Raw genomic sequence first — 18766 nt, 5'->3', positions numbered from 1 at the left:
TAGACCAGGATGCTCAAGGCCCCATCCAACCTGGTCTTGAACACCTCCAGGGATGGGGCAGCCACAGCTTCCCTGGGCAACCTGTGCCAGTGCCTCACCACTCTCATGGTGAAGAAATTCTTCCTTATGTCTAGTCTAAATCTGTCCATCTCCAGTTTATACCCATTCCCCCTTGTCCTATCACTGCAAGACACAGGTTCTTGTATCTTAGCAACTTTTTAGAATCTGTCAGCAGACATAAAATCATGCCTGATGCTGAAGATCACTTAAAAGGATTTTGACCCAGGGATTATTTACATGGAATTGTTCTTTTCTCAGAAACTTACTGTCATAGATAGTCATGCCTTAGTGTTTACTGGTGTAGTACTGTGCCACTGCAAACTTTTTTCCTAGCTCTCAAGGAGCAGATAACCCTAAACTGTTGAAGAATTTATCAGTCAACAATAACATTCACAAAGATTATGTGATTATTTGAAGTGGATTTTAAACACTGACATTACCTTGACAGAGGATGTTCCATAAAGCTGCAACTATAGTCTTTCCACAGTAACTGCTTAGGAAGGAGGTAGAAGAGTTCCTTATTTTGTTTAGTGATGAGAAAAATTGGGTGAGAAGCTCCTGCAGTAAAGGAGATTTCATATTTTCTTTGCCAGACTCCATAGTCTCAACAGAAGCATCTCCCAGACAGTGTAATATTATGCACCATGTTTTCTTGCTTCAGGGTCCTTATGTGCTACAGCCCATATGTGCTGTAATGACAATGCTTTTTATAGATTGACTGACTGAATATCAAAAAGGACTCATCTGCAACATTCCACCTCATGTATTCCTGCTAGCGATAATTTCAGAAAAGAATGATGTGGCTCTCGGGTTTTTTGTTGTATCGTCTTTGATCATGGGGGAAGAATTGTAAACAAGGCAAACTGTAAGTGTCAGAGTGCAAGTGGGGAAGGAGTTTTGAAAGATCAGTTGGAAAGATAAATATTTATTTTGGGGTAAAACTTCTCAATTTTATTTGGACTTGGAGAAATTTTCATTGCTTGCAGTAAGTGCTGCAGTCTTTTGTAATCTTCGAAGAGCGGTTGGCCCTCAACTGTAACTTGCTGCCTGATTTTTTTAACATCATTAAAATTTACCAAAAATAAAGGCTTTCAAAATCTATATTTAAGTTGAAACATTCACACATATATATGTGCACTCTTAAAAACAAGTTTTTAAAGCCCTGAAGAGAAGAGGAACCTAAAACTTTTAAAGTATTTGAATAGTATGCCTGAATGAGTGTATATATTGAGCTGCTGAAACAGCTTACATATGCTGTTTGTTTCTTAACTATATTCCTGTTTATTCATATTTAGTGGTTTCAATCCCAAACATGACCATGTTGTTCTGTTTGAAAATATTGTTCCCATAGAAAGGGAATCAGTTTACCTCTAAAGCTGATATATTTCATTTTTTTTTTGAAGCTTCAGTAATTATTTCTGCAGCAGGAGGATGCTTTTTAAAAATCCATAGAAAATGAAAAGTAGTCTAGAACTTAAATGTTTTTATAGGCAATGCTCTTACTATTTATTCTATAATTCCACAATATTTAGTTTGTATTTATGTCTTGCTGATAAAACTCTTATCCTTCTGCCAAGTCCTAAGGAATGCCTGGATGTTCCTTTCTTCTGAGAGCCAAATGCATATGTTGCTAAGCTTATTGATTTGCTTATGTACATTTCAGAGGGGTAAAAAACACCTCAGAATTTTAGTCCTGTTGTAAAAAGTTTTAGTAAGAGTGCAATGCTTTGCAAGTAAATTTTTTACAGATGTTCAGGTGCTCGAACTTGAGTTATTCCATTAAAATAATCTCTTTGGATCCATTCTTGGTAGCGAAGTAACATTTTCAGCATGGATGGAAACTTAATATTCAAGAAGTATGTTCTAAGGATCTTATTGAGAATTGCAAACCTAATTAACTATTTTTATGTCATGTATTTTTATTTTTCTGGTTATATTCAATGACTAGTGGTGTTGAATATTTTAATTCACTCTGATAAAGAGTTTCTCTAACAATTTTCTGTTCTGAATAGACTTTGCTATGAAAGATTGATTATCCAGAGATGCCTACCTGCTTGCCTCCCCAGAACTGCTTCCTGCCTGTGTGTGTAGATCTAAGAGAGCTCAAAAATGAAACACTTTGTTTATTTTTGAGATTCTTTGAAAGCATGATATAAGTGCAGCTTTGTACGTAAGGACATAAATGTAAAAATTTATTGTGCTGCTCTGTTTTGCAGTTTCAGCTCCATCGGGTGTTGATTGCGTGGTAGGTGTGACCTTGAAATGCACGGTGTAGGTTACACGATGTGGAGTAGGGTTGTAAGACTGGCTGCTGAGTGGGCCCTGTGTACCTCATGAGTTGGAGAGGAGGCTTGTGAGACAGCCGCATGCCCTCTGCAGCAAGAGCTCTGGCTGGAAGTGCCAGCTGCAGCAACTGTCGCTTGTGTAGATGGTTTCGACTACTCTGTGTAATACAGCTGTTGGTAGGGAACAGTCCAGGTACTGAATAGCAGAGGCATTTACTGCCCACTTTTCTTGTTGCCCTGCTAGCAAAGAGGAAAATACCTAATCTATTCTCCTTTTGAAAAAGCAGTGAAAAATTCTGGCAAGTTTTGTTGATTTTCGCATTTATATTTATGTACAGAATTGAGCAATGTATGTAAAAAGGGAACGTTTTTCTATTCTAGCTTGCTTTGTTTTTTTCCTGTTTTCTCTTTCTTTCTTCTTGTTCATGTCCTTGCTTTTAGATATTTATGCTAAATGAAAAAGTGAAGGGGGAATATTGATAACTACCTTTTAAAAACCCAATATCTTGTATTATAATACAGCTTTACTATGGGAAATTTTTGTTGTAATAAACAATATTCTGTGTTCTTCATATTTTTCAAGTTCCCATCCTATTTTTAAACCTCTACTTTAATTTGATGTTTGCCAAATTAAGTTGGAAACAGTATAAGTACTGTCAATATATATGTGCCTGTAGCATAGATGTAACCTCTTCTCAAATCCTTGAAGTCGATGTTCATATATGCTTTTTTCATCTGGATTGCTATATATATATATTTTATCTTTACTTAAGTAGTGGTATTTATTACATGGACATATAACTTGACAGACGACTGCTGAACATTGTGGATCAATGGTACTGCTGAGATCCTGAAGTTATTGCTTTTTTTTTCTTTTTAATGCCTTCTCTGTGACGTTATTGGAGCCTCATGGTCTATGTGACTACAGTAATTGTGAAGCTTGAAACCTGTCCTATATATTGCCAAGATTTTGGCTGCTTGCATTTTGTGATTTAGTGGTTAATTTTCACCCTTTTGGAATATCTCTTCAAACACAGTCGGTGAAACATCTTAAAACTATTCCACATAGTATGGTAAGATATGAGTTCTGGGCTTGAAACAAAGCAACTATGACATCAGAAAGTTCTTCTGAGGCTTATATTTCCAACAGCCTACATTATGTGGCACATGCATTTTTTTTTAAATCTAGGTAGATTAACTTAAATTTATAGAAACAGGGAGAAGTGAGAATCTCTTAATAGAACCACTTAACATTTGTCTGCTAGGTCCAAATTGTCGTGACAAAGAAGAGTAGAATTAATGGATTTTTAATGTTCTGCAAGTCTTAGATTTTTTTTTTTTACTGACACTGAATGTGTTATGATAGCTGTGGTTTCTTGTAAAAAATATCTACACCTTAATATTTGAAAAATTATTTTTTAAAGATGTATTTAAGGCTTAGCAAAATGATGAAGTTTTTGGGTTTGCATTTCTGCTCTGTCTTCCAGAATGTAGAGCATTTGTTTGTAACTTGATACAAAACCCCCAAGATTTTTTTACAGGTGTGTAGGTTAAAATCAAGAAAAGCAATATTGATATTTACAATAGGAAATATGTGCAAATACAGTAACTGCGATTTGTTTTCCTTACAGAAACCATAGCCCATTAATGAGCTTTGGAGCCAGTTTTGTCAGTTTTTTGGTGAGTAGATGGGAGCAGAGAGTATGCATCTCTTCTCTTGTGGTTAGTGCTTGTATGTTCATGCATATGTTCGTAATGATGGATACTCTTAAGTTGTTTCTTTTTATGAGTCTTAATTTTTTCAACATTTTAGATTAAACGTAGCAAGAAAACAAGTCAGTATGTTATATAAAACTTGTTTACTCATGTGGTTTAAATGGAAAGTAAAGGTTCTGTGTATCAGCTGCTCAAGTGTATGAAACATTTATGTGTTCCATTAAAAGAGCCATAATAAAACTCTCTCTTAAATGAGCACTAGAGGTATTAAAATAATACTTATGAATGCCGTTTTTCTGATAGCTTTTGCTATTGAAAATTTCTCCATCCTTACTGCTGGGTGACAGTTGTTAATTCAATCCATTCACATTGCTTCCTTTTTGAATATGCAAGAACTGAGGATATAGGCTAGCTAAAGAGTTGTAATGAGCAAGTTAGGTCTATTAAATACTTCTCATTTTGATGTATTAAACATAAGAATATCATATAAAAACTAAGCAAGTGTATTATGAAACGTTTGGATCTTGTTTTTTAGACTGTCCTTACACTGACTTTGCTGCTTAATCTTTTATTGCACCAGAAATTATCTGTGGTAATATTCGTTTTAGAGTCAGAATTTATTAAAGTATGCCAGAAATAGATAAGTTGTAAATGAAATTAATTTGAATTCTCTCTAGTGTTTGTAGACTATGCAATATGGAGAAGTCTATTGGATAGGAAACCTCCTGGGGCGTGTGCTTGCTTTTAAGTTAATGGAGAGGAGAAAGGAAAGAAGGAAGAGAATCTCTCAGGCTGGCTTATCTGAATTGATGTGCTGAACCAGTGTAACATCACTGTGCAGCATCAGTGGATCTTGAAACTATCTTGCTTAGCTACTGTTCTAAACATAGCAGCAGCGCTTTGTGTGTCTGTGTCACTCAGAACTTTTGTTTAATAAAGCATCAAGAAAAGAAGTTACTTGTCCTGAAATTCTTTCTAAATTGGTTCAGCAGTAGTTGGATGTGTCTTTTTTCTACCTACAAATGTAGGAATTGTAGGTATTTTGAAAAATGCAATAGCTGTTACATGTCGCTGACCTTGGAGGCCTTTTATTTATATAGATGAATTATATAAAAGCAGTATCTGCACAGATGCAAATAGTGCCTTACATAACAATAATTGAAAATTAATTTTTATTAGTTTTTCTTCCACTTAACGTGACAGCGCATTCGATTTAACTGCACATGAAGCTTTAAGACAAGGGATTAGGACTCAGTATGTTCTGACTTGTCTTGAATTTTGGTAAAGCATATAAATCTCTAGTTTAGTGTTTCTGTGTAGAAGTATGTGTACTGATGAGTATGTATTAATAGTTCTTTTTTTTGAAAAAGTAAGTTTTATTGTCAAGTTTTTATGAAAACTTTTATTATCTTATAGTTTTCGTAGAAACAAAAATAACTGTGATATTTGTCATTCAAATGTTTGTTTTTTGGTAGAATGCCATGATGACATTTGAAGAAGAGAAGATGCAACTGGCATGTGATGACTTAAAGGCTACAGAGAAACTTTGTGAAAGTGAAGAAGCTGGAGTTATAGAAACAATCAAGAATAAAATTAAAAAGAATGTAAGAACATTAGTTGTAAAATATGGAATTGTATATTAGTTCAGTATTTCTGGGAACTTTGTCCTCTTTGTATTTAAATAGATGACTTTTAATTTTTTTATGGGAAAAGCAGTTGACAATAAGAAATTTAGAAATTAAGTCAAATATTTTGCTTGGATTTCGTAACTATCATAAATCCTCAGAGTCAGGTAATTCTTCTAAAGTAGCAGGTTGTGTTGATGGTAGTAATTATTTTCTTGACATTGCAAGTTAGTGACCTACTAAAATTGTTTCACCAAGATTTTAGCCTCATTCAGGTTAACTTTAATTCATACGTGCTCTAGTAATGTTCAGAAGTTGTGACGTTGAGGCTATGTAGTGCTGTGTGCCAAGCATATTCCTTGGGAATTTTCCTTCCTTTTTTTAGATTTTTCATTCTAAATAATGAAGGAAGAATAAAGCATTCAGATTGAGAACTAGTGGAAGCAGTAGTGCAGAAACGTCCAGTGAGTGGCCTGCTTAGTGAGACATAGCAGATCTACAGCAGCAGAAGAAGCTGTTTCTCTTCAATATTTAGGTTACTTGGTAAAAAGTATTGAACCTCACATTCTTAACTCTCTGCTCTGAAGACACTGTGTTTTTCCCTGTCATGTCATATACACCTTTCTGTGTTCTTCCTATCTAACATCTTTTAATTGCACAGCTGATGCTTTCAGTAATAATTAAATGAAATTCAGATCTACTCTAAAGAAAAATAGCTGATAGTATATGTGTAAAGATTTCCCAGTTTATTAAATAGAATCTTGCTTGACCTAAAGAAATTTTAGAATAGCTTTGCACTTCAAAGTGCTAAATTATTTTAGTAGCGATACTATCACTTGCAGTTAATTCTGGATTTTTTAATTTGTCTGCTTTAGACTAGTATTCTGTATTACACTTGCTAACATATTTTTGTGTTTGTATATTCCAAACAGGTTGATGGACGAAAATCTACTCTATCCATGATAGATCGTTTACAAAGACAAATAATTGTAGCAGACTGTCAAGTCTACTTGGCTGTACTCTCATTTGTAAAACAAGAGTTATCAGGTGTGCTGTGCCTTTAATGTTTAGATATATTTTTTTTTGACTGGTATCTTTTTAATCATGCTTGGTTATAAAGTGGCAATATGACTACTAGTAAAGATGATTGTTTTGTAAGGAAGAGCACAGTTCCATTTGAAACAGTCCAACATTGGTACACTTGCAGAGGTATTGTTTAGCCTTTGTGTAGGTCGGAGCTTGAGAAAATAACTTAAGTTGGATTGATACAGATTACAGCTTTCTTTTTTTTTCCATACCAGTAATCATATTCAACTGATTCTCCTTAGATAGGTTGAAATCCTTGAGGAGTTGGTATGCAAGATGGGTAGCATCTGCGTGCTTCGTGTTGCCTCCAAGATAGAAGAGGCTATAAGTTCAGGCCACTGGGAATATCCTGATGTCCTATATGCATTATGTTCGTGACAACTGTGGGAGATAACAAACTGCTAGTGAAAGTAATTTTAAATTACTTGTGTTGAAGATGGAGCTGCTGATTCAGTACATCTTCTCGGGTTGCCAAAGTGCTTCCTTGTATGTCAGAGAGGTTTAACTCTGTCATATTGAATATAGACCTCCTCATCTCAGCTGCAAAGCTGTTTCTAGTGTTCTCCTGCATTCCTAGATCTCTTGCATAATCTTAAAACATGCCTTCATCCATGAGGTTGTAGAAAATGTGATCAAGGTCATATCCAAAGTGAGTGCATTCTCAGGTTCTTACCAAATCAATAAAGACTAAGAGATGGCAGTCACACCAGATTGTTCGTGATAACCCTGCTGATCAGCTGCAAGGAATTGGGGAAATAACATTCAGATTATTTAAAATAACACCAACGTCTCCAGTCAAGGACATCATGCTTTCTGTGATGTGCAGACTTGGTTTCTTCCAAGCCATGGCATCAAGAACGTGTTTGATTCTGTTACAGCTAGCAGAAATTCAGGTGATGTTTGTCTGCTGTGTGTGTGGTGCTGCAGAAAGGTTTTCTTACTATTTTTGGTGCATTCTGGGGGCCCTGAGGATGGATGTTTCCCCTCTTGAAGCTTTATCTTATTTCAGTGTGTATTCAGCAGCTGCATAAATAGTTGGATAATTTAGTAACTGAGGGTGGTGTCTGCTGTGTTTCTCTCCTGTCTGTTGCTCAGAGAACTGAAGTGCGTAGACAGTGCTGTAGAACATGCAGTATACTTGGGTTACACTACTGGGTAAAAAATATACCTGAAATCTCTAGCTACAACTCCAAGCGGTTAAGTGCCACCTCAGTAACTGCTAACTACTGCGGTTGCTGAACTGTTGGATCTATTATTTCATATTTTTGAGTATGTTATCTTTCTGATTATGTAAAAACATATTGGTTTTATCATGTTTCTGTACAGAAATAGTAACCAGATTATTGAAGTGAGTGTAATTTAAAAAAAGAAAACCTTTCTTCAGAGGCAGACAAAATATTTCTGATAAGTGGATGAGGGAAAAATTTCTTGTGTTTTAATTCCTGGAACAGTTTGACAAGAAGCATACGGTGACACGTAAGCTGCTTTCTCATATGCCTAACACATTTTAGATTTTCTTTTCCACCCTCATGGATGGATTACAAATAGTTTCATCATAAAGTTAGTAATGCAGCAACTTACATTAGCTTCCTACAGCAATATTGAACTACGTTTTCTTGTATTTACCACTTGCTGTCATGGGTCTGACTACTTTCAGGAGTCTGTACTGGCAGATAAACTCAACAATTGGACGCGATTTTATTTTTATGTTGAAAAGGTCAGAAATTCATTATTTTAATGTTTTAGATTGTATTATCTTAATATAACAAATCCATTAGGGTTATGCTGTGTTTTGAGCTTACTGGTGGAAGGAAAGCCTAAAACTATACTTTTTTTCCACATCATATCCTTTGCATCTGATGCAGGCATCAATGCAGTAGTTAGCTATTTGCAGAAATGCTATCTGTAGGATAAGTAAAATGTGGGGTTTTCCTAAGTATCTGTCTGCTGCATTACCATGTTTAGTTGTATGAACATTCATCATGTGGTGAACCACATAATTTTTGAAATATTCTGTACAGCCAAGAAGTGACCCAGTTGCTTACAACATTAGTCAAGTAATGCAGCTGAATCATGGCAGGGGCTTACATTTTTTTCTTATAACACTTTAATATGCAGTTCAAGATAGAAGATTTAATTGTTTTAGTACTTTAGGTTCGTGTTGGCAGAGCCCTTCTGTCACAATTGAAAATACAAATTTTGCAGTCTTTCTCGGTGCAGTTTAAGATTGTCAAACTATCTGCATCCCTTCTTCATACAAGAATCCATAAAGAGGTAGCCTAGTCTGTGATAGTGCTTTCTCTAGTAACGTTCTTCTGTAATTGGAGAGTTTTTTTCAAAGACGTTAAAGGCTTATAACAATGATTTGATATTAATAGCTTTTTCTTTTTCTTTCTTTCTTGCACCTGTTGCAATCTAGTTCTGACATCTCTTATAACACTGATCTTTGTAAATTTGGTGATATCTGTTTAGAACACTGCTGCCATAACCATGCTTTTATTTTTTCTCATTTTTAGTTAATGCCTTTGTCACTGCATTTCCTAACTCTTATGGCTCTGTCACAGACAAAACGCTGGTGTCTGCTTTTACAATTAATGTGTACAAGTATATTCTGTGTTTGGTTTCTGTTTACCATTTATCATTATCCAAAGATGTGCTATGACCAAGAGGAATGCTGTGTAAATAGGCAAATTGGACATCTTCATCTTTTGGTGCCATGCCTTTCCTTATTGTGCTGTAAAGAGAGTAGTGAGACTGAGAACTCCCTCATTCTTAACGGAGAATACTCAAGACCATATTTTTAGGGAAATTTAGGTCCCCAGCTTGAAATGAAGTAATTTAGGCAACTAAAAAAATATTTTAAAACCATAAAATGGTTAAATGGTTAAAAATTTTTTTTTGCTATGATTTTATTTTTCTTAATTATAAGGTGCTGCGTTCATATGAGGGGCAGGGAAATTATAGGGTTGAAAATCTTATTTAACCCAAAGGAAGGGGTTTACTTACTATTTTCCCACTAATAGTTTTCTAACATCATTTGGGCTTAAAAGGTGTAATCTCTTCTTTGAGTTTTGCTTCTCTCTGTTTGCCAGGCAGCCATTTCATCTCCACTCTACAGTGGAGCAGAATCCAGCTTTAAGTGTGACAGTTGCATTGCTGCATAGCTGAAGAGAAGTGCCTTTGTATTGCATGCTGGTTTAAAGTCTCTTGTTGAAAAGCACTTAAAGCTTGCAGTGCCCAGGATGAAAGACCTCTTCGAGAGCACAGTAGCTATTACGAAATCTTTATACAATAAGTTAGTACAAATAGAGACAGTATCCTAGGGTTTGTGAAATAGCACTTACTGCTTACTTTGTTCTACTTCTGAAATATGTCCTTGAAATATTTTTTTCCTTGATTTTTAGCATACATAAAAGGTGGGTGGATACTCCGAAAAGCCTGGAAAATTTACAATAAGTGCTATACAGACATTAATACACTTCAGGAAATGTATCAGAAGAAAACAACTCGGGAATCCTTGACTTCTGATGCTGCAAATGATAATCATATTGCTGCAGAAGGTGTAACGGAGGATTCGCTAAACAGACTGAAAGGTGCTGTTAGCTTTGGATATGGACTTTTTCATCTTTGCATATCCATGGTGCCCCCAAACCTGCTCAAAATCATCAACCTGCTGGGTTTTCCTGGAGACCGCCTACAGGGGCTTTCTTCACTGATGTATGCAAGTGAAAGTAAGGACATGAAGGCCCCTTTAGCTACGTGAGTAGCTATATTGAAATGCTTCGGTAGTTAACTTAGTTCTAAAAGTAAGTAACTGGAAAAAAGTGAAAACCAAAAAGTCGTGTTGCTTTAAAGGAAACAACAGCAGGTAAAATAAACTAGTAGTTTGTTGCTTAGCATGCTATGATTTAGTAAACTTATCACCTACTGATGTATGAGATCTCTCTGCTGTTAGTTATTTAGATGGGTTTGAGTGTTGTGTCAATATTTTGCTGTATTCTTCAGTACCTGCTATTCTAATGTCTGGTAATTTACATGCTAACAGAGTAAATAAAAGCACCCCCCGAAGGCTGAGTAAATTTACTTGAGTTATATTCTCTGCTGTGGAGAGTGTACTATTTTGTATGAGTCATTGATCTCACTTAGCTGCTTCTTTTTGCTGTTAGCCAAAGATCTTCTCTGGTTTATTTTTAATTTAGCATCTGAGTAAAATGGGATGTTGCCTTACAGTCTTTTTAGAGGAGTATTTTTTGTGTACTCTTTTTCCCAGGCCTTCATACTGCATTCTGGCCTTTTTACGAGGTGAAAAGCTAGCCAGACCTAATTTAAACTGCCTTTTTAAATGCATTGATTATTCCATTACCTAAAAATTAATGCTCTTGTTACTGGACCTATTGCAGCTACCATCAGATGTCACTTTTGAGACATTGACAGCAGAGCTAAAGTCTCTCCTTCTCAAGGAGAAGAATTGGATTTCTGATTGGTTAAGAAACCTTAAGATTAAATGTGCCTGTTGATTTGTTCTTACTCCTTTCTGGGGAAGGAAAATGGCATTTTTGGAGGTGTTAGTTCCTTCAGATGGTCTTGGAAATTTTTATGCTCTGCCCTTGTTTCCAGGAGTGATGTAGGTCCTGCGGATGTCTGCCCTTCTGAACACTGGATGTATTTGTTTCTGACACTGATTTCAAGTGTGTTTAGTTGTGTTGTTGATTTTGTTTGTTGGGGTTTTTCCCCTCTAATGCACGATTTCTTTTGAAAGCTTTCTTGTGGGTTTTTCTTTTTTAAAACCTACAGAGTTTAAAGGCTCAATTGCTTTGATGTAATGAGCTTGATTGTTCCTTTACCTTTTGGTAATGTATGCTGAATTGTATGTTCAGGTGCAGCTTAGGAGTACATTGATGTATGACAATACTATTGTGTTTGTTTTAAAGCCAGGTTGTGCAAGAAAAGATTAATGTCTTTCTTTGTCTTTCAGAATAATTTTTAAAAACTTGCCTGTGTAGAACATTATCTTTAAATTTCTGTTTATGAGCTGTAATCCTTTCTACTTTCATGTTTCTTTTAGATTAGCTCTGTTGTGGTACCATACAGTTGTTCGTCCCTTTTTCGCCCTTGATGGCAGTGATAACAAGGCAGGGTTGAAGGAGGCAAAAGAAATTCTTGCAAAAAAAGAATCTGCTTATCCAAATTCCTCTCTGTTCATGTTCTTCAAAGGAAGGATACAGCGATTAGAGGTACAGCATGTTTTTTTCCTTTCAACTAATTTCTTCCCCTGCACCCTTTCTTATTTTATGTTTTACTTATGTGAATGAACTGTGCAAACTTAAGCACGTTGTGTTACAGATAAATTAAGAGATAGGTGAGAAGAAAGAATTAACTACTTCCAGTTTCAAATTCGCATCTGAGAACTGCTCTTCCACTGCATTTATCTGAAGTAGTGGCACTTCCAAATTCTTTTTCAGCTACTTGGTACATTCATAGCTCTGTGCTAAAAGGAAGTGCTTTTGGTTACCCTTGAGTTTCTTGTGGTAAAAATAGCTATTTCAGTTTTGCTTGTCAAGCTAAAATCTGAGTATTATCTGCTGAGTACATAGCATTTCTCTTCCCCTTTTCGTTTTATGCGTTGTTCATATACAGCTAATTCTGTGCAATAATTTCCTTCCAGTAACTGCTTTTGCTTTTAGGAGGTCAAATCAAGATGTTTTCTGTTGCTAAAGGTGAGGTCTGACTCAAGTAGAATTGTATTCACTGAAAATGTGTTAGTGAATGCTGTTGCAGTGTTATTCAAACACTGCAGCAGCTTCATGGTTGTTGGCTGAGTTACCCTTTAAGAATCTGTGATAATACAAGGTTGTGATGCGTACTTCAAACTGCTCAGCAAATGGCTGCTGCCCTTATCAGACCAGGATATATCCAGAGCAATTACATTAACAAGAAAAGCCAATGCAAAACCACAAAATGAGGATGTTGAAGCATTTCATCTCAACATCATAAATTCAAGATCTAATCCAGATCTTGATGGTCGTTCTTCGCTACGGTTTGCAGTTAACTCTCTCACGTACAACCTCATACGTTGAGAGAGGTAGCAACAGTAAGAGAACAGGAGGAGCACACTTCTTTGGCCTATCAGATTTTGCAAGCGTATTCTTGCGTGAGGTTGTGATATGGGTTTTTTCTTTATTTTTGCTGTCTTTCTCAAAGCAAAAGTACATTTGTAGAATTGCATTGTCACAGGCACGCTGTCAGTCTTTGGGAAGTATTGCTGTGTTCTGAGTAGGAAAGATTTTACTGGTCCTTGCTCAATGATATGTGTATTTCATTCTTGTGGTAAAAAATCAAATTTGTTAGGAGTATCTACAAAATGAATTGCAGGTGCAACTGAAGATGTATATATGTTGATTGCCAGAGTATGACTTGGTATTTGGAACTTTTTCTTCATGTTTGGTGTCATGAGGAGTAAATTTCAACGATTACATGATTCTTCTGACTTTCAGGGCAAGATAAGACAACATTGTAAACATAGTTGTCAATAAACTGAGGAAGTGTTTCTATGTGTAAATACAGAGGATAGCTTTGGGATGAGCATCAGTTTCTTGTGTAGTAAGTCCCTTTCTGGAGTACTGTTATGTTTCAAAGCAGTGTTCTTTACCTGTTATCTCAGAGTATTTGTGCATTAAGGTATAATGTGTATAGACACCAAAGTTTAGCTCCAAGTGAAATAATTCATGCCAGAGCATGGCCGTGCTAACAAAGTTAGTTAGCTGAGGTAGGTAGAATGCTGTGTGTTATGCCATGTAGCCATACGCTCAGTCAGCATAGAGTATATTAGTTGCTAACGGGAATTAAATGTTCCTATTTTTTTGCGTGAGAGCTTTTCCATTCAGAAGCTTATGTCTTTTTGTTGTTGTTTGGTTGTTGTTGTTCCCCTGTCAGTCCTTTGTGTCATTGAGGCTTGTGTCTAAATGTTTTAGTTAAATGTCTCACGCTATTCTGTAGACTCTGTTAGGAATTGCATGCTTAATTTGCTCACATATTGTTGACAAAATAGGGAAGGCAAATGTGAGACTGGTGGCAATGTCATGGGGAGCTGTTGAGTTTCTGTACGATACACTTGCAGATACCTGTGTCCCAAATCTGGGCATTGCTCTTATTGTACATTCTGAACCAGAAGTGCACATTTACTCTTAGATTACAAACTAATATGCTGAGTAGGAATTTCCACCTCTTCTCCAAGGGGGCTGAGTGAAACCTGTAAAACCTGTGATGTCCTTCTGTGATCTTCCTTGAAATTGTTAATAGACAATAGACAATTTGGGTTTGAATTCTTTCTGCCAGGCATGCAAATATTATTTTGAGATGGCTTACTGAAACTGTTAAATCTCCGCTTTAACTTTTAACGACGTAAAGTGAACCTTGAGCTGAAGCTTGTATATTTTATAGTCTGGTACCATATGTCATCTTTTAACAATTCTGTGATAAAGTTTAATTGTACTCAGGTGAAAGGCAGCTTATGTGTTGTTGTTAGGCAGGAGAGCTTCTGTGTTGGGGAATTAAGAATCGGTAATGGTCATTGTAGGCCTGTTAGCTTTCAGTCCATTGGATTTTTCTATAGCCTTTGATCCTGCAAATGCGTACATTTTGTGTAACTTTCAGGTGATGGTGTATTCAGCTTCTAATTAGAAAGTCTTGAGGTGTGTGTGTATATTTTAACTTCTATATACAGCACACAATAGGTGTGTATGTGTGCTCAGCTGGTTGTGGGCAACTGGAGGCAGGGAAACTGATGTAAAGACACAAGCAAAAGTGCAAGACTGGACAGGAGACACAAATCTGACAAAGGAGAAAATTGCCAAAGGCGGCAGTTGGAGAGGAAGGAAAGTTTCACAGTGACAGGGCAATGAAAGGCGCATGAAGAGTGTGACCTGTAATGCTTTGTGCTCCAGGAAACATGTATGAATATTAGTTAATAAAAACCTTAACAGACTTCAGTTTTCTAAGAAGTGGCCTTACAGGTGCCATAAACATGGACCAAATTCTCTTTTAACTTTCCTGGATTCACATTTTTGAGAAATGACGTCTGAAGTGGTTTGGAGACAGTTGAAATGAATGAGTTAAGAGAAAGGAGAGGAGGATGAGCTGGAAAAGCTGGAATGAAAGTGCACCAGAAGGTTCAAGTCTGTACTTGATAGACGGATAAAATGTCTCTTTATTTTTTTCAAAGAGTAGGCTAAGATATTAAAAGTATCATTTTTTCCTGACTTTGGCATAATTTACTTAGGCTGTTTTCATGGACTTAACTATTGCTGTGCCTGAGTTGTGATAGTGTGATGTATATTGCAGCCTCACAAGTATTTCTTTATGAATGTCTGACTATTTCTATCTTTGACATACTCTTCACTAAAGCTGCTAATGGTATTTATTGTAAGCTTAAGGTACTAAAACCAAGAGAGAATTATGTTTTATACTTGTGCTTAAAGAGTACTTAAAAATGTAATTAACAGAATAGCTGTTGAAACCCAGTGGTGTGAAATCCAGAGTTTCTGGCTGCGCCCCTTGGGACTTTCTTATTACTGTGAAAATAAAAATATTGCCATCCTTTTGCCTAATGTGTGTCGTCTAATATCATAATTGGGTTAATAAATGCCTGATTACTTCTGAAACTGTGATTTAGACTATTCAAGTGTGATATTGTGGTTATTAGTGAAAGATGGGTGTGGTGGTAGCATGGGAGAGGGCAGAGTAAAAGGTAGTGTTCTGAATGTTAAGTATTTCTCCTTTTCAGCTTGCACTTTTTGCTTTCTCTGTTTAGATAAAGAGAAAAAAATAAACAATTTTTAAAAATTTCCATCTGCTTTTTTAAATACCACAAATCACCCCACTCAGAAATAGTTGAATAGATTGGTAGCTTCATGTGGAGAGCAATAAGGGTGTAAAGCAAAAACAATGTGTGATGAAATTGTGAACTGGGCAAAATTGCTTCGCTTTGATAGGGAGCAGGCTCTGGGTGTGTGTATATAATTGACAAATCTCGGACTGTGACAGAAAAGTTGGGTTTTGAGGCTTGATCTGTAGAGTTCAGTTGGTTTAGAGTTGTTAAGAGTGAAGGAGAAAGTACCAAATACTCCAGTTGATGGGAAAACCACAAGTGCTATGTTCTGGTGTGCTACTGTGTTTGAGGTGCAGGCTAGTTAAAATGTACACTGCTATTGTGGGCCTAAATGTAATGCTCACAAGTACTCCTGCTTCTTTAGTTACCTTCTGTTGACACCTTGGTGTCAGGACTATCATTCTTATTTAGGGGTGGGATGGTGTGGAATGGAAAAGTAGACTGAGGGCAAAAGTAATAATAAACATTGAAAAGTCTTAAATGAATTTTTTGGAATAAACTCACAATGATTCTTTTAAATAAAGAAGTTCTCAGAGCTTGTATAGTGTCAGGGTTTATTGTCAGGAATTGTGCTGGCCTCTCTAGTAACTCATTCTAGGTTATAAAATACAGAATCCTAGTTTTACTCTATTTTGATTTTGTGGAATGTCTAGGGGAAACATGGAGAGTGGGGAGAGGTTAAAATAATACAGGCTTTGAAACTTCCACATAGTGTCCTCTAGTGTAAATTGCCCTCTTTTAGATATTGTTTGCTGTTTTCCCCTTAATTATGACCATGACTTCTTAAAAGCTTTACAAATTCTTAGCGCTGTTCAAGAATAGAGAAGTCCTGGGAGAGAGAAAGTGTCCTAAGATTTCAGACCAATTTTGTGGGGAAACGTGTGTTGGCTTGGGAAACTGCCTTGGCACGAAACTGCCTTGGCACAGTAAGCTCTGTAGATGTTTAGTTGGTGGTTTGGGATGGTTTTAGTTTTAATCTGAAGTCAAGAAATGTAAGATTATGGTTCTCACATTAGCTTTAATAATCTTATTTATAGTTACGTAGTTTTTCCTATTACGCATTTTATGGATTAATCTTTTTTTTTGAGTTATGTCCAAGAGAGGCATGAGTAATGCCTGTTGAAGGAATTAGAAATGTGAATGTATACATATTTTTAAATCTCGAGAACATCAGATGCTAGTCATGATGTTATACTTGAAGACTCTTGTGACTTTATAGTACTCTCTGTTTATTCTTGGAAACAGTAAACAGATAGTAATTTAGCGTATTTTAAGAATTAACACTAAGAGTAGAAATCCATATTCCAGCATGTTGTCACAATCCCTGGGGATGAGTGAAACTTTAATTACTAGGAAATGTGTCTGAAATGTACTTCCTGAGCTTGATGCTTAAGGAAAATGTCAAAGCATTTGAGAGATCTGGACAATTAGAGAAATGGATTAGGGAAGATTGAATATGCTAACTAGGGAGACTTGTATATTACTAGATGGTCAGTAATTCATGTGCTACCCCATATTGGTGTATGATATTGCAGATGGTGATGTAATTGCCATTAGTCCTTGTGTGGAATAACATGCCCTACAACCAAATGATTTATATTTTCAAATGTTTAGGCTTTTAAAAAGCAAAGTATCTTCACAGAGGACTAAATATTTAGAATTTTTTTTCCCCAGAAGCATTCAAAACATAGACTTACTGAACTTCTAAACATTTTAGCACAAAGATAATGTTTTAAGCCAACATTGATTTATTTTATAGTTTTCTAAGACTGGGCTTATAACACTGACTTTCAGGAAGTTGTGCTGGGGTGATGCAGCGTCAGTGAAGTAACGTGTGGTGGAGAGAATGTGCTGGTACAAAAGTAAACATTGCTCAGGCTCCCTGGTAACTTTGAGGGAAAATATAACTCACCTGTTTTTCTGTGTAATATGTTCAACAATATTACATTTACAAATACAAATTTACAAATATTACATTTACCAATATTACAAGATACAAAATATCTTCATTTAATCACCTTTTTATGTTCAAAATGTACAGTGTTTATATTGGTGCAGCTGTGGATCCCTTTGCTGGCAGTTGTGCTGCCTTGGTGCAATGCATATGATTTATGGTTAAATTGTTCCTTAGCAAGTAAAAGAGTTTTCCTTGGCGAGACAAGGAAGAAAATCTAATAAACTCACTTAAGAGCTCTGTGTGTGTGTGTGGTCTTAAGAGGTGCTGTGGATTTTTGCAGGAATTTTTGAATTTGGTTATACTTGCTTAGAGGACAGGTTTGCTTTTTGAAGGGTTTCTTTCACTTAACATGGTTAGCCAGCAGAGAGTTGCTTAAAGATTCTTCTGTTGTATAAATTATGATTGTATGTGAGAATAGATGTAGGAAACTATTGAAGCGGGTATCGGCCTTTATAATGGGGGGGGGGGCGTATTATGGAGAATTCCCATCCTAGATTGGGGAAGCTAGAAATTAAGATAATCAAAAGAAGAGTTATCATTCTAGTTCTTACAAAACTGTCAGCCTCCTTCTGCTCAGCTGTTGTTAACAAATGATTTTATCAAACTGTTTTTTTAATCTCTTATGACTCTATCTTCTTACGTGTCGTGCAGTGTTTATGAATTCTTCATTAACTGTTGCTTAAAGTGGTTACTGAGGGGTGTGGCAAAATGTGAAATACTTAAAATTAAACATTAAAGATACTCGTATTGTGCAGAAAGTAAACTTTATTGGCAGATGGTAAAAAATGTATGACTTTTAAAGATGGAATGACTAATCAGAGTACAAATGAGATTACTTGAAAGCTTACTGCACAAAACCTATGAATTTTAGGCTTGATAGCAAATAGAAGGAATACAGTCACTGGTTTTTAAGGTTGAGAGATGATCTGAACTGGCTATAAGCTATTCTTCATCATTATTACATTATTAAACTTTAATATGCTCCTACTGCCTTTTTTTTTAACTCAATAGTGTTCTGCATTTCTCTTTCTGTATAATTTTAGAGTGCAAGTTCCTAACTGTATGTTTTAATTTTAATGTTGTACATGATGAAACTGATAGTCAGTACTTCGCAAGCAAGCGCTTTGCATTCTTGTCCAAAGTTTCATTT

At 35.9% G+C, this 18766-nt stretch overlaps 1 protein-coding gene across 1 annotated transcript in view; it reads left to right on the top strand.

Annotated features, from left to right (window-relative positions):
* Nucleotides 1–18766, top strand: part of TTC39C (tetratricopeptide repeat domain 39C) — a 43265-nt gene that overhangs the window by 10243 nt on the left and 14256 nt on the right. Inside the window, exons 2-6 of the mRNA XM_009563251.2 lie at nt 3977–4025; nt 5537–5665; nt 6619–6733; nt 10177–10531; nt 11838–12006. Of these exons, the coding sequence (XP_009561546.2) occupies nt 3977–4025; nt 5537–5665; nt 6619–6733; nt 10177–10531; nt 11838–12006 (817 nt within the window). The remainder of the gene's footprint in view (nt 1–3976; nt 4026–5536; nt 5666–6618; nt 6734–10176; nt 10532–11837; nt 12007–18766) is intronic.

This window comes from Cuculus canorus, chromosome 2 (assembly GCF_017976375.1).
Source record: "Cuculus canorus isolate bCucCan1 chromosome 2, bCucCan1.pri, whole genome shotgun sequence".
Lineage (NCBI taxonomy): Eukaryota > Metazoa > Chordata > Aves > Cuculiformes > Cuculidae > Cuculus > Cuculus canorus.
Note: the sequence above shows the minus strand (reverse complement) of the source record. Positions and strands in the feature narration are given on the sequence as shown.